Raw genomic sequence first — 13,923 nt, forward strand, 5'->3', positions numbered from 1 at the left:
GTCAGCTCTTTAGAGAAGCCTCTGACTCACCCTATCTAAATTTATTCTCTTTTTTTCTGTGTCTGAACCTTGTTTTTCTCATAGAGCAGGTCACAATTCACAGTTACGGTGTTCGTTAGTTTCCCTTACTAGACGTTAAGCTCCATGAAGCAGGACCCACCTCTGGCTTGATCACCATATTTTCCTTAGTGCCTCACAGTATCTTCTGCATAGTAGGCTTAATGACTGTTTATTGAAATAATGACAAAATAGCGGCTATAATGGAAAAGATAGCACACTCGGATAGGTAGATGAAGCCTTACTATTATTAATGGTGGTACCACAAAGACACATTCTTTCTGTGATCATAGTGGGTGAAAAGAAATGGGCTTTGCCAGACTAAGAAAATAGGTAAGCATAAATGGCTTATAATGTCCAGTAATTTTCACCATTAGAAGTTCTCTAAATATCAAGCTTTTCTCTAGGAACTCAGAATTTTGTCACTTTAAAAATATGTCCTATAAGTAGAATAACTCCACCTGAAAAGGAATGAAACCAAAACATAAAAATTAAAATGTTTAATTCCCTTTTTGAATGTGTGTTGAGTTCAATACAAATTGATACAGCATTTTTCTAGGCCAAAGAAACCAATGTTACATTTAGAAGGCAATTGACTGCAAAAAAATATAATCTATGCTATACTTTATTTTTAAAAAGAAATTCAAGATCTTATTCTATGTTTAATGTGTAGCAATAATGATGTCTTCTTTACAGCCCAAGACATCACAACAAAGTAATGGCACGATAAAGAAATTTTTGTTGTTTTTTTCTCTTGTATTATCTTCATATACTAGTAAAAAATAAACTCTTTAATAAATAAATATATATAATAAATATTTGCAAACTGAAAATGTATAAATAGGTCCATCCTTTTTAAAAAAAAATGTTCCGTCTTGGTGTGGCATGTTTCATAGTCCATGTTTCACCCAAATTTTTTACATAAAATGCCGTAACCTGCAAAATCCTACAAGGTTCTCAAAATTTATGTAGCAATGATCTTGGCCAACTATGTCAATACATCTCTTCAACATGAAGTATCTATTTTTAATGTAACTTTTAAAGTAAACATACTCCAGAGAGGTGAGGCACCAGCAGCAAACTAGGTAGGGTTCCCATTACCCACAGTTTAACAGATTTTCAGCTTCAATCTACAAGTGAGGACAGAGCCAGTGTACCCGAGGGAACTTAATCCACTTGTAAAGAGAGATCTTGATCTACTTCAAGTCAAGATATTTTTTGTTTGTTTGTTCTCAATATTCTTTCCAAATTCAGTCTCCCAGTGGAAAATAGACTCCATAACATTCTGAAGGTCTTCCTGTGTTATTATTTTATGATGCAAACTGTAATAAGAAAGAATAGTTGTAGTTTGGTTCTTCAGTAAAGACACTATCACCCTTCAACTGTACATTAGTAGGTCCTTGTACAGTTCAGGAACTCTTTCTGGATCCACTGGTCTAGGCAGGAAATGTGTAAATTTCTGATGTCTTTTAGATCTGGCACCATCTCTTGGAGTTCCATCTTTGTTAAGTGCCACAAAATACCTACGGCCAGTGTCTCCATGTTTATATATGTTGGATGAATAGGTATTATACCAGTTCTCTTCAAATTGCTCCCTAAAGATGCATTCAGAAGTCAGTTTCTCCTAAAAGAGAGAAGATAACTGCCATTGAAAAAGATATCTTTAAGAGAATTTCCTTAGAAAAGTCTCAACTCTCTATTTATTTGCCTATAACTATATCCTTATCAAAGAAGGAGAGAGGGTAGATTGTTTTTGCTTTGTTCTGTTTTAGTTCTCATGTTATCTGGAATTCTTTCTCCCAGGGGACTCCATCCAGCAGTTTAGTTTACAGAACTCTAAGTTAAATGTCAATTCTCAATTTTATTTTCAAACAATAAATATTCTAAACTTGCCCATGCTCCATTTGACCTCCCTTCCATCACCATCACTGGCAAATAGGCCTGTAGTTTATCTTGTTCCATCATTAGATGCCAAAGTTCTACACAGCAAATCTCCACTACCATCTTGAAATGTTTCAAGACCTTGCTAACATTCAAATTCCTAACTCAAGATCATCACTCCAAGTCATATATCTTCCCTTTATGAATTTATTGTTTGATGACAAAATCCCCACAATTAACTTATATCTGGATATTACTATTAGGTAAAAAGCCCAGTGATTTCTTGTCTTTTCAAGATGGACTGTATATTATCCCAAGGGGTAGACTACAGTTGCTTTTTTAATCTGACACATACATGAAGAAGGAAGATTATGTGCATGTTTTCCTCTTTCAATTGTAATTCTACTCTTAGGAGATTACACAATGCATTATTTCTCCTTCTTCTGAGCTGACAGAAAGCCCGGAAAGGGCAAGTGTTGCCCTTAGAAGGACAGATATTAAGTGGAGTACCATTTACTGAAATATGATAACCGATTTTCCTCAGTGTATATTGAGATTCTAACTGTATATTGTGGTCTCAATTGAGATTTTAAGAAAAAAGAAGGTACCAGATAGTGTCATCTGCTAAATCATAAAAGTAAATTCTCTTTGGAAATAGCTACAGAGACTTCGACTTTAAGAAGGGATTTCACATGAGGGAATGGGTGGGAGTGGCCCACATTTACACTTTAACAATTTTCTTACAATTATATAGCAACTGCGAACAACGAAAAAATGATACAGTGAAAGCGAAAGATCTACATAGTACTGCAGGTTGAGTTTTATATTATCCTGTTGCTCTAATTCTTGTGTTGTTTTTGCTGCTTTGTCATTAAAAAAAAAAGGAAAGAAAAGAAAAAAGAAAATTAAAAAAACCTTATACTGATGAAGTATTAACTTGAAAAGTTTACTGTAAGTTCCATATTTAAAACATTTATAGTAGACCTACAGGTGTGTGCACTTATCCCCAGTGATAAGTTAAAAACTGCCCAATGCAACTCTGAGTAAGAGCATGGCTACTGTAATTATCAAGTCTGCAGATACAGTCCAACTAGTGTGGTTGCCATTTTCTGTTATTGTTTAAGGTATCCTAAGATTTCATTCATTCATTTCCTATATTGCAAAGGTCAGCAAGTCAGTGATGTATACTTATCTATGAAGGTAATAATAGGTAGAGAAAATTTATATTAAATGAATGTAAAGATGAAAAGAATCTAACATGGCAAGAAGAAAATGCTCTCATTTTTCTGTCTCTGGTACCAGGATAATGGGCAGAAAAAAAACTAGTGAGCTAAAAGCAATAAAGTTTTAGGGTTTAAGAAATGAAAGTGAGGGGACTTCCCTGGTGGCGCAGTAGTTAAGAATCCGCCTGCCAATGCAGGGGACATTGGTTCTATCCCTGGTCCAGGAAGATCCCACATGCCGTGGAGCAACTAAGCCCATGTGCCACAGCTACTGAGCCTGCACTCTAGAGCTGGCGAACCACAACTATTGAGCCCACGAGCCCACGCACTGCAAGGAAGAGTAGCCCCTGCTTATAGCAACTAGAGAAAGCCTGCATGCAGCAACAAAGACCCAACGTAGCCAAAAAAAAAAAAAAGAAATGAAAGTGAGTTGCTATACTACTGCCTAGACATGTGGAAATTTATCAGGATCTAGATTTTTAATTTCTACTTAAGTATGTTGTTCATGTATTTCTTCTGATATGCATAATCGGTAGCTATTTTACTTATAAAATGGATAGTCATTATTTAATGAATTACAATAATTTTTTAAAAAATACGTACTGATCCATAGAGTTCTCCTTTGTCATTCATTCCAAGGTAAAGACCACTGTCCACACCTCTAATACTGACCAGTCCCACTGCCACACTGATGAATTCCAGGATACCTGAATTTATAAACAAAATAATGATTTGCATTTATTAGAGAACATACGACTAATGAAAATCTTCCAAAGAGCAGTAGATCAAATTGCTAAATATAATGATGTATGTGGAAGGCCTTTGTAAACTGAAAAGTGATGTACAGTTGTCATTATGATGAGCCTCCTATTTTACAGATGAATAAAACTAAAAAACCAAAAATTGTTCATCGTGATAAAATGTTAAGGGTGTAAAACCTTAAACCAGACTGACCTGGGTTTGAATCCAGTTCAGTAACTTACTGATTAGTCTACATAAGTCATTTGTCTTCTTTGAACTTCAATTTCCTCATACGCAAAATGGGTGAAATGCTTCCTTACAGGAGAGTGGTAAAGACTAACACATTTAGGCACCCAATAAATGGAAACTATTATTACCATAAAATTAGTACATAATAGAGGTGTTCATAATTCTCCTCCTTGATTCTATTAACTACAACCATGTTCTATTAATTGTTTTGCTTTGTTTTTGCTTACTATGAATCAAGTAAATTTTTTTCTAGCAGCAGCCAGTATACCTTATATGGGTGTATTAGTATTTTGTAGTTTATAAAGGGCTTCTACTTTTATCAGTACTTTCTATCTGGTCCTCAAAAACAACCTCCTACGATAAGCATAGAAGATATTACTATCCCATTTTACATATAAAGAAACTGAGGCTTGCTTAAAGGCATGATATTTGTAATTAATAGGACAGACACTTGAACTCACATCTTCTGAGCCCTAATCCAATGTTTGTACTTCAAAACAGTGCTTCTTGAGGACAAGACAGTAGTTTCAAAATTTACAGATTATATAGCATGCTATTTCCTGTCCCACGATCCTTAAAAATAAATTTTATGGTTCAAAGAAGTAAAAGGACTTTATAATTCATGAAATGTAATAGCCAAATACCAAGAATTTAGCATGCAAGTAGATTTTGCTTTCAATAACTTTCCAGAATTATTTTCATTTATCTATAGGTAAATTAGTACCGAAAACTCTCCACTCAATATTCTTAATACACCATAGTTAAACAAAAACAACAACAACAAAAAACCTTAATGCTTCCCTCTGCATCATTCTTTTTCTCTGCACACACTAACCTTTGGACTAATGTCTTTGTCTTGTTCTTCTCTTTAGACTCTGGTGAAAAAGTATATAGACGTACTTTCTATGCTTGGAACTGCCTTCCTCGATAGCTTTCTACCTTCACCCCTTCACTCCCTCTTAAGCTCTACAAACAGTATAAATGTGTACCATTTAGCCTGACTCTTGATCTTAAGTCATTTCTTGATTTATTATACAAGTTCTTGTTTGGACACGTGACGTTCCCAAGGCCAAAGGAAAGTACAAAATCTGGCTATTTGCATATATGGAGGTCTCTGTTCTGTCCAGATCCTAATTCACTCTTTGGCAGAAACATGGATGCTTAAGCTCTAAACATAGATTCTGAAGAGCTCAAATGAGCTCTTGCAAACTATTAGGAGATCATGTAGAGCACTAGAGCTAACAAGGATCTTACAGCAACAATATCGTACTGCTAAATTGCCTGTTAAGTGGCTTGAAAGAGTCACTGTCCCTGTATGAGAGCCTAAGGCAGAGAGGAGGTAAGATATAGTAGGAAGATACAGACCTCATAGGATAGCCATTATAATGACTGATATAGAGGTGGGAAGTAAAGGAAAATTAAATGTACTGCCAAGCTCATTAGTGAGTGATTCCTGTTAGAAACAAAAATATAGGCCCAAAACATGATTGGTAGAAGAAGATACGTTAATGGAATTTCATCCAGATATACTTACAAATGTATAATTACTTGAAGTTGTAATGAATGTTACATTCAACTGAGAAGTGTACTGCAGTTCACTTGTAACTTAATTCTCTTTAAGTATCTGATTTACGTTAAGATGCTCTTGTCTTTCAAAGAACAGGAACTGATTAACTGATTAGACTGTATAATAGAACTAGTTTTCAAGTACAATACAAGATTCATTTCCATATAAATCAATTATAAAACAGATCTTATAAAGTATCCATTTTTCTTGCAAAACTAAATTGTAAACCACTTACACTTTAATTCTCATCTTAAAATAATGCCGTTATGTTGTCAAAAAATATGTAATTGTAGAAAGACAAGAAATTATATATATTCTTAGAATAATTATATTCAATAGCTTCAACTTCATTAAACGACATCCAAAGCCTCATATACATATAACAAGGTCAAAATAATTTTGCAATGGCTCATAGGGGCTGATGGGAAAAAAGTTATGTGCTTTTCATATTCCTCTTAAAGATTTTAGCCACACTTTTAAATTCTGATCGTTTTTTCTCCACAAGGAAATAGTATACCACACAGTAATTTGTAATCATTTGATTCTTAAATGAGATTTGACAAGTCTTTCTTATTTATAATATGAGGTGGCAACTAAGCTAATTCTTTAACAAAGAGTAGACATGAAAAGCTTTCCTTAAGAGGTAATCACAGATTTTAGATAGATTTTCTAATGCCTAGTGTCCCATAAAAATACTTGGAGGTACTTTGTCTTTTTGGTATCATTTTCAAAGCCAGCCTTTTTTAAAATCATAATAAAGAGGTGAGTCAACCCACAATGCAACCACATCAGACAAATCTATGGAGAATAGGGGAGAATAAAAGAAAGGTCTTTAAAGGAATATGTTTGATCTCAGGCTAAACTTTTTTTTTAAGTAATGATTCCAGGTTTATGTATTAGGTAAAATCTTCCTACTGTACTACTGTGCAGGAAAACTCTATTATAAATACAGAGCTAACTCAGATAGGAAATTTTTTAAACCTTACAGGGATCTTTTTGTTTATATTCTATTGATGTGGTTTTGAAATTTTAAAACACAGTATTCTGAATTTTTTATTGAATCATAGCCAAATTAGTATAAATTATCAAAAATGTTAGTTACTTTAACATCTCAAATAGCACATCTTAAGCATTTTCAAAATTCTTACTTTGATGACACAGAAATGAATTTTTAGAGAGAAAAATAATTTCATAGTTAATTGAAGCACTAAAAAGAGAAGGCAAATATAGACAGAAGCTTATAATATTACACATGTTGTATATATACTTTCTTCTCACCTGCACTCTCTTGTTATAAATTATGATGTTTTAGCTATCACAGGCCACTAGGATGCACTCTAATGCATCCTAGAGGTTGTTACTCCTTTAAGCTACAATGCTAATCTGGGTTATCATTCCTTTGTGTCACAGTAAATATTTTGTTCTGATAGGTACCCTTGCACCACAGGGTGGCTTAAACCAGCACAAACATCAGTCCAAGTCATATTTTTCCAATTACTAAATAAGCATACAAAATTTTAGCCAAAAAAAAAAAAAATTCTACTAAGATGGTCATTCTGATATGCAACATTTATTAAGGAATGAAATAAAATACCAGTTTAATGAATGTTATCAAGTCTATAAATATTTACTAATCTCTTCCCGTAGAGTCAGTCTTATAAAGAGACACAAAGCGGAAGAAGCAACTCTTGACATTGGAGAGATTATGGTTGAATTATAAGGGTCTTAAAAATAGAATTTCCAAGCTTATACTATGTATCCCGGTGTGTGGGGGGGTGGGGAGATGTCTGAATATTACCTAAGCTTAACTTGTACCTGCTCTACTTATAGGCATTATCACATTTGCATTCATTTCTAAATCCTTCTGGTAGCTGGAGGGTTTTTCTGTAATGCAGTAATTCTTACAGGCAAGGGAACTGAGCCACCTGGTGTCACAAAGTTCTTTAGACTCAGAATCTCAGCCTCCTCAATTTAGAAACTACTTTCTGAAAGTGACCCCAAGGGGGGCCACTAGGTCATGACACTCTGGACTCATAGTCAATGGGAATTTGGAAGAGATCAGTGGAAGCTGCAAACATGTGGGTTTTAAAAAGTTAATTTTCTAAGCCTTTAAGTGCTACCAAATGACCACCACATGCTCATTTCTACATCTAGAGTTACAAATGCCCCTCAAACTGAGATTTACACTTCCCCAAAGTTTTAATGAGGACTACAAGTCAAAAAAAAGAAAGCCAAATAAGAACAGGGGTGAGGATAAGAGAGGGCCCTTCAGAGAAGAGATTCTCAAAGAATTCCAGTGCTTAGGAAAGAAAAGGAAAACTGACACTATGTTAGGCCCTTTCACATTGCTGCTGACAGGTAAATGGTATCTTTAAAATGAAATACACTGATTCTCTCTAATGAAGTCCCAAGTTTGATGATCAAAATCCTTTGAGAGTGCTAGCCAGTTAACTCTAATATGATGAAAACTTCCACAGTGGAGGAAAGATTCTGGGCTGTTAGAACAGGAGAGCATCTTGAGAGAATCACCTGATTTAACCTCATTGTACAGACAAGAAAACTAAGGCTTAGACCGGTGAGGGCACTTGCTAGTCACCCAGCTAGTTAGGGGGTAATTAACAATCGAGACCTTATGGTTTCCCAATCTAGTGTCTTAACAATCTGCCTTAACAATCATTCGGGGGTTTTTTGTTTTTGTTTCTTTCTTTTAACCCCTTCTGCTCCCAGGCACTGTTGGAGGTATTCTGAAATACGTCCCTTTGTGTTCCCACCCGTATCTTCTTTCGCTTCCCCATTTCCTCTTACCTAAGGTCAATACCAAGATCTTTGCTTTCAGATTTCACAATTTCTAAAGAGGATCTCGGCTGAAGGACTGGGCATGCTCAGTAGCCGGATAAGCTTTTTTTTTTTTTCCCCCTCACCAAACTTTAAGAGCGCTGAGAACTGCAGGCAGGTGAGCCTGACAGTAGCGATGGTACCCACGGAAAGTTAATCTGTTACCTTTTCAGGTGAACATTTATGGTTCTCTAGGTAGACACGTAAAAGTTCGCCTCCTATGTTAGAGCTATCCTTTGAGCAGTAGCCATGGGAGACTCATCAACTGCACAGCTGCAGGGCAGGTTTAAAGAAGCTTCCGGTTGTTAACTTTTGTTAAGGGGAAATATGAGAGGAAGTAGGAGAAAATAATAGGGATTTTGAACACAAAAACAAAAAACTGCCTGCGAGGTAAGGAGTGCGGGAAAGATGTGGCTCCGAGTCCAGGGCTCGGTGTCCCAGGCAGCAGGAAGGGCAGGGCAGCCAGGTGGGGGCGGAGCACCCCCCTTTCTCCTCCTGCCCTCAGCGTCTGGAGCAGCAGGCCGGCCGGCAACCGCGGCGGCCCGCGGGCGGGGAAAGTCCTCCGGTGCCTCGCTGGCCGCCCAGCAGCCCAGGCCAGCACCTCACACTGGAAGGGTTCCGGGGGCTCCCGGCCCCACGTAGTCCCGACTCCATCCGCGAACGGGGAGGGAGACGCAAGAGGGGGAGCAGAGGGGCGCGGGAGGCGGGGGTGCCGGTACGTACCGAAGAGGCTGTGGTCCTGCCTGGTGCCCTGCACGCTGCCGTCGGGCAGGATCTGCAGGTGGAAGCCGGTGCGGCAGTAGAGCTGCCTGCGGCGCAGGATGCCGTGCAGGTGCGCCAGCTCCGCAGCCCCGGGCCCGCCGCGGGCGCCCAGCTCCGCCGCGCCCCGGCGCTCGCCCAGCAGAGGCGACCGCTCCCCGGCAGGAGGCAGCAGGAAGTGCGAGCCCACCTGCTGGCCCAAGCCCTCCAGGCCGCCCAGGAAGCCCCCGACCTCGGCTAAGGGAGCCATGGGGCGGCCGGAGGGAGAGGCGGCGGATCCGGAAAACAAAAGACCCCCAATAAAAAAAATGGAGCAGGGATGGGGAGGTGAATGGAGAAAAATTATAGCCAAACAAGCGCAAACAAGCTAAGGCCCGGTTAGTCCCGTGAGGTCGCTGGATGAACTTTGCACTGAGAGCAGGGAGGCTTTCACTGTCTTGGAGCGATCTTCTCTCCTGGGGTAGGTGGGAGCCGGTTGCTGGCTTTGCAGAAACATCTATAGCTGCCGCTGCCAATACTGGGGCTGGGCCTGGGGCTCCAACTCCGCAAACGGATCAGAGTCCTGTGTACATACACACAGTATATATGCGGGTCCTCTTGACATATGCTAATCAAGTCCTTTCATGCTCGCTGGGGAGGTTCTGTTTGAAATCTTAAACCGGCCTCCTCTCACGTTTTTGCTCTTCGGAAGTGACCAGAAGGGGCCCTTGACGGCTCTCTATCCATGCAGTCGCAAAAATCATTCCCGCACTTGGCCAAAGCTGGCCAGCAACTTCGGGGAGGCGCAGTCAAGGCCGCTCTTTGGGGTTGTCTTTGGAACAACCGTGATGCTGTTCTGCTGCGGCCGTGCGATTGCCTTTGATGTGAGCTCCTTTGCAGTGATAGATCGCTGCTAAAAGGAGCCCAGCTTGGCAGGTATATTGAAGAAGGGAAGGGGGGAAGGGAGGGAACTGGGAGCGGGGGCGGGGAGGAGGGGATGGGTAGGAGGAGGAAAAGGAGAGAAGAGGAGAATTGGACTCCTTGGGAGCTGCTGGGAGCCTACAGTGGACAGGTGCAAAGAAAGGTAAGAGAGGGAGAAGGAAAAAGGGCGTTACCTGAGGCTTAGACCTGCCCAGACACACATGAAAGGAAAATCAAAGCTTTGACAGTTTAACTCACTAATTTTAAAACACTAATAAAATGTACAAGCATTACTCTTTTCTTTTATCATTTAGATGGGGGATTTTCTTTACATAATCAAGGTTAGGTTAGGAACACCCCCTCCCCCTTCCCAGGTTCTCTTTAATGTTTATCTTTACTCAGGTAGCACAAGATACAACCAAGATTGCCTTATATCAATATGGAAATTTAAAGTTGTGTGCTAAGTTTGTGAACTTTTAATCAACTTTTTTTTACATCTTTATTGGAGTATAATTGCTTTACAATGGTGTGTTAGTTTCTGCTTTATAACAAAGTGAATCAGTTATACATATACATATGTTCCCATATCTCTTCCCTCTTGCATCTCCCTCCCTCCCACCCTCCCTATCCCACCCCTCTAGGTGGTCACAAAGCACCGAGTTAATCTCCCTGTGCTATGTGGCTGCTTCCCACTAGCTATCTATTTTACGTTTGATAGTGTATATATGTCCATGCCTAATCAACTTAATATAGTAATATAATTATGAATCTAGGGATTAAGAGTAAATCCAAATAGGCTGAAAAGAGATGGGTTACATTCTTATATTTGCCACGAATAGAAAATGAATATCTGTAATAGTGTCATAAATGATGAGTGGGCTCTGGGGCCATTATCCAATCTAAGAGCACTTCCCTGTTCTTAGCTGCATTTTCTTTAAGACTAGATTTTGGGGGTTGTTCACATTTGAATTATAAAAACAACTAAATGGAGAACGGTGTTGATTCTTGATGTGTTTTTCAGACGCAAAAAGTCGCTAGTAAAATGTGGGACTGCCCGTGCATATTTGTGAAATCAAAAGCCATTGAGGTGAAGGAGCTGCATACACATCCATTTAAAACTTAAAACTTTGGTTTTGCACCACTAGTTAAATTTAAGATCTTTAAGTTAAAATTTTTCAGTGGCAGAAGAGTTGAGAATCATTTGGCAGATTTTTGTGCTTCCCCTGAGCAAAAAGTTTTAGGGAATCACTAAAGATTACTTTTTCAGTCCTGTTTCATGGTCTGTTTAGCAAAGGCCTAAACTTGGGAGTGCAGATGGATGGGACTGCTTTATTTTATTTGCTCTGAAGGGATTTTTGCTAATTAATTGGCAGGTGCTTTAAAGCAGGTAAAGTTACACCTTTTCATCACTACGGTCCTAAGTACTGACCCTTGTGCAACCAAGTTATAAAAGAGTCCTTAAAGCAAGTGATTTACTGTTGATAGATATGAAATAAAACAAAAACACTGGCTAAAAATAATAAACAGATAAATCACTTTAGAAATGTACTCAGCTAAGTCTGTTTTAAAGGTTGTACCAGGTAAGTGTCATATTATTTCACCTTTCAAATAACAGCAATCTGTCTTGTGGTAGGACCCCCAAATCCACCATAATCAAGATTTCAAAGCACATCTGTGTAAACATTATCACATCAGTGGAAAACATCAACCAATGAGCTTTTACTTTGAACCAAATCTTCTTAATTGCAGTGTTAAATCAAAGAAAGTTAGATCAAAGTTGTGTGAATCTCATAGCGGGAAAACTAAAGTAGCCAGTACATACACTGATCACTTTTAAAGAAGATAGTTAAAGGTTTAAAACTAAGATCAAGTACCTTTTAATGAGCTTTGTTTCAAGGTCTAACTTCTGTACAATATGTAATGCTGTTAATTATTCCACAATGGTTATATAGCATCGTCACTTGCTCCTAGAGGCACTAGTTCAGTCTATAAAATATTTCCCCACATGAACAGTTTAAGTCCTGCTGTGTGATTCATATCTCTCAGTCTGTTTAAGTCTCTTGGGTCACATATATATGTATAGATATATATGTGTGTGTGTTTATACATATATATACAAAATAGTAAAATACAGAGAAATTTTACCCATAGTCACCAAAGCCCCAAAATTTTAATAATAAAACTACTATCTCTGTACAACTTTAACATTTTCAAGTCCATTGCCTTACTTGATCACCACAATAATGCTATGAAATAGGCACAATCCACTTTATAAAGAATAAAAAGATGTCCTGGATTCTAGTTCAATGTTTAGTCCAGTCTTACATCCCAGAGAAATTTTCTCAAACTCTCTAAATGCCTCTGTTTCCTCTTTTGTAAATTAAATACAATATAACTCCTGCCTAGTTCTCTATGCCAAGGGTTGCTATGAGACTTCAATGTAAAAATATCTAGGAAAGTGGTTTTAAAACTATAAAGTATTCTATACATGTAAAATGCTAGAAACCTTCAGTTGGTGGGAAGATTTTTGCTTTATAATTTAGCAAGTATAATTTGTTTGAAATACAAAATAAATCTTTTTTCCTCAAACCAAACATTTACTATGTAAGTTTTGAATGGTGCTTAATGCCATTTTATAAAGGGCCAGAATAGAAACAAAAAGATAAGGATTTCTTTTGTTTGCACTAGTCACGTGACAGGAAAAGATAACACTAAAGATTTTTTTTGCACATGCTGTGATGATATCATGGGAAGTTAAATAATTTTGAAGAGTGTTTTACAAGAGTGCATTATTCAGCTTTTAAGTATACATTGCAATCTAATCAACTTTACCTATACTTCCTAGAGACCACACTTGCCTTGCTGTTATACAAATATGTGGTACAATTTCTACTTCCACAAAACGTAGTTACAATTTTCCAGGCTATATAATTCCTATATAGATTTTCAGCAAGAATAGTGTTATGAATCTTTGTTTTTGCACATGAAAAAGGAGTTTATGCCTTTGGTTACTTCTACATGTGTATAACTTGAGAAAAAGAAAAAAAGCTGATTTAAAAGTCATAACTTATACATTCAATAAAATAAAAGTACATTTGCCCAACATTATCTATTATTTGTAATTACAAATTATTGGCAGCAACATAAATTTCCACACATGGGAAACTGAATGAATAAATTATGTATACTCACACAATGGAGCATTACATACCTGGAAAAAAAGAATGAGTTAGATCTCTTTAAATTAGCATGGAGTATTTCCAGAAAATACTATTAGTTGAAAAGAGCAAAGTTTTAGCATGCTTTACACATAGGATGCTATCTTTTCTGTAAGAAAGAAAGAAAATAAAAAACTTTTATATATGCTTTTTTTCCCCCAAAATAAACACGGGATGGATAAATCAGAAACGAATGAAATTGGTTATGCTGTTAATTGTTTACCTGAGTTGGATGTGAATGGAGTAGAAGAGATGGGAAATGACATGTCTTTGAGAACTTTTTATAGAGTTTGGACTTTTAGAGAAATGTTAACGTTCTAGATCTTTTTAAGTCAAATAAATAAGAATGGGGGAGGGGGGTGGAATAAAACCAGGAACAAATGAACCTAACTAAATTCAAGTGAATAACATAACCACACAGAAGGGAATGATAATATTTTTTTTAAAAACTAAGTAACTTTCAAATACAGTTCTTTTACTGTATAATCAAGGT

General features: G+C 37.5%; 1 protein-coding gene across 1 annotated transcript; it reads right to left on the bottom strand.

Annotated features, from left to right (window-relative positions):
* Positions 1–573: 573 nt before the first annotated feature.
* FGF20 (fibroblast growth factor 20) lies at positions 574–9,842 on the bottom strand. The gene is made up of 3 exons (XM_067721605.1): positions 9,277–9,842; positions 3,765–3,868; positions 574–1,681 (listed from the first exon to the last, which is right to left on the bottom strand). Exons 1-3 carry the CDS (start codon positions 9,560–9,562, stop codon positions 1,436–1,438), a joined length of 636 nt encoding a protein of 211 aa, XP_067577706.1. The 5' UTR covers positions 9,563–9,842; the 3' UTR covers positions 574–1,435.
* Between the last annotated feature and the right edge of the window lie 4,081 nt (positions 9,843–13,923).

Source organism: Pseudorca crassidens, chromosome 21 (assembly GCF_039906515.1).
Source record: "Pseudorca crassidens isolate mPseCra1 chromosome 21, mPseCra1.hap1, whole genome shotgun sequence".
Classification (NCBI taxonomy): Eukaryota; Metazoa; Chordata; class Mammalia; order Artiodactyla; family Delphinidae; genus Pseudorca; species Pseudorca crassidens.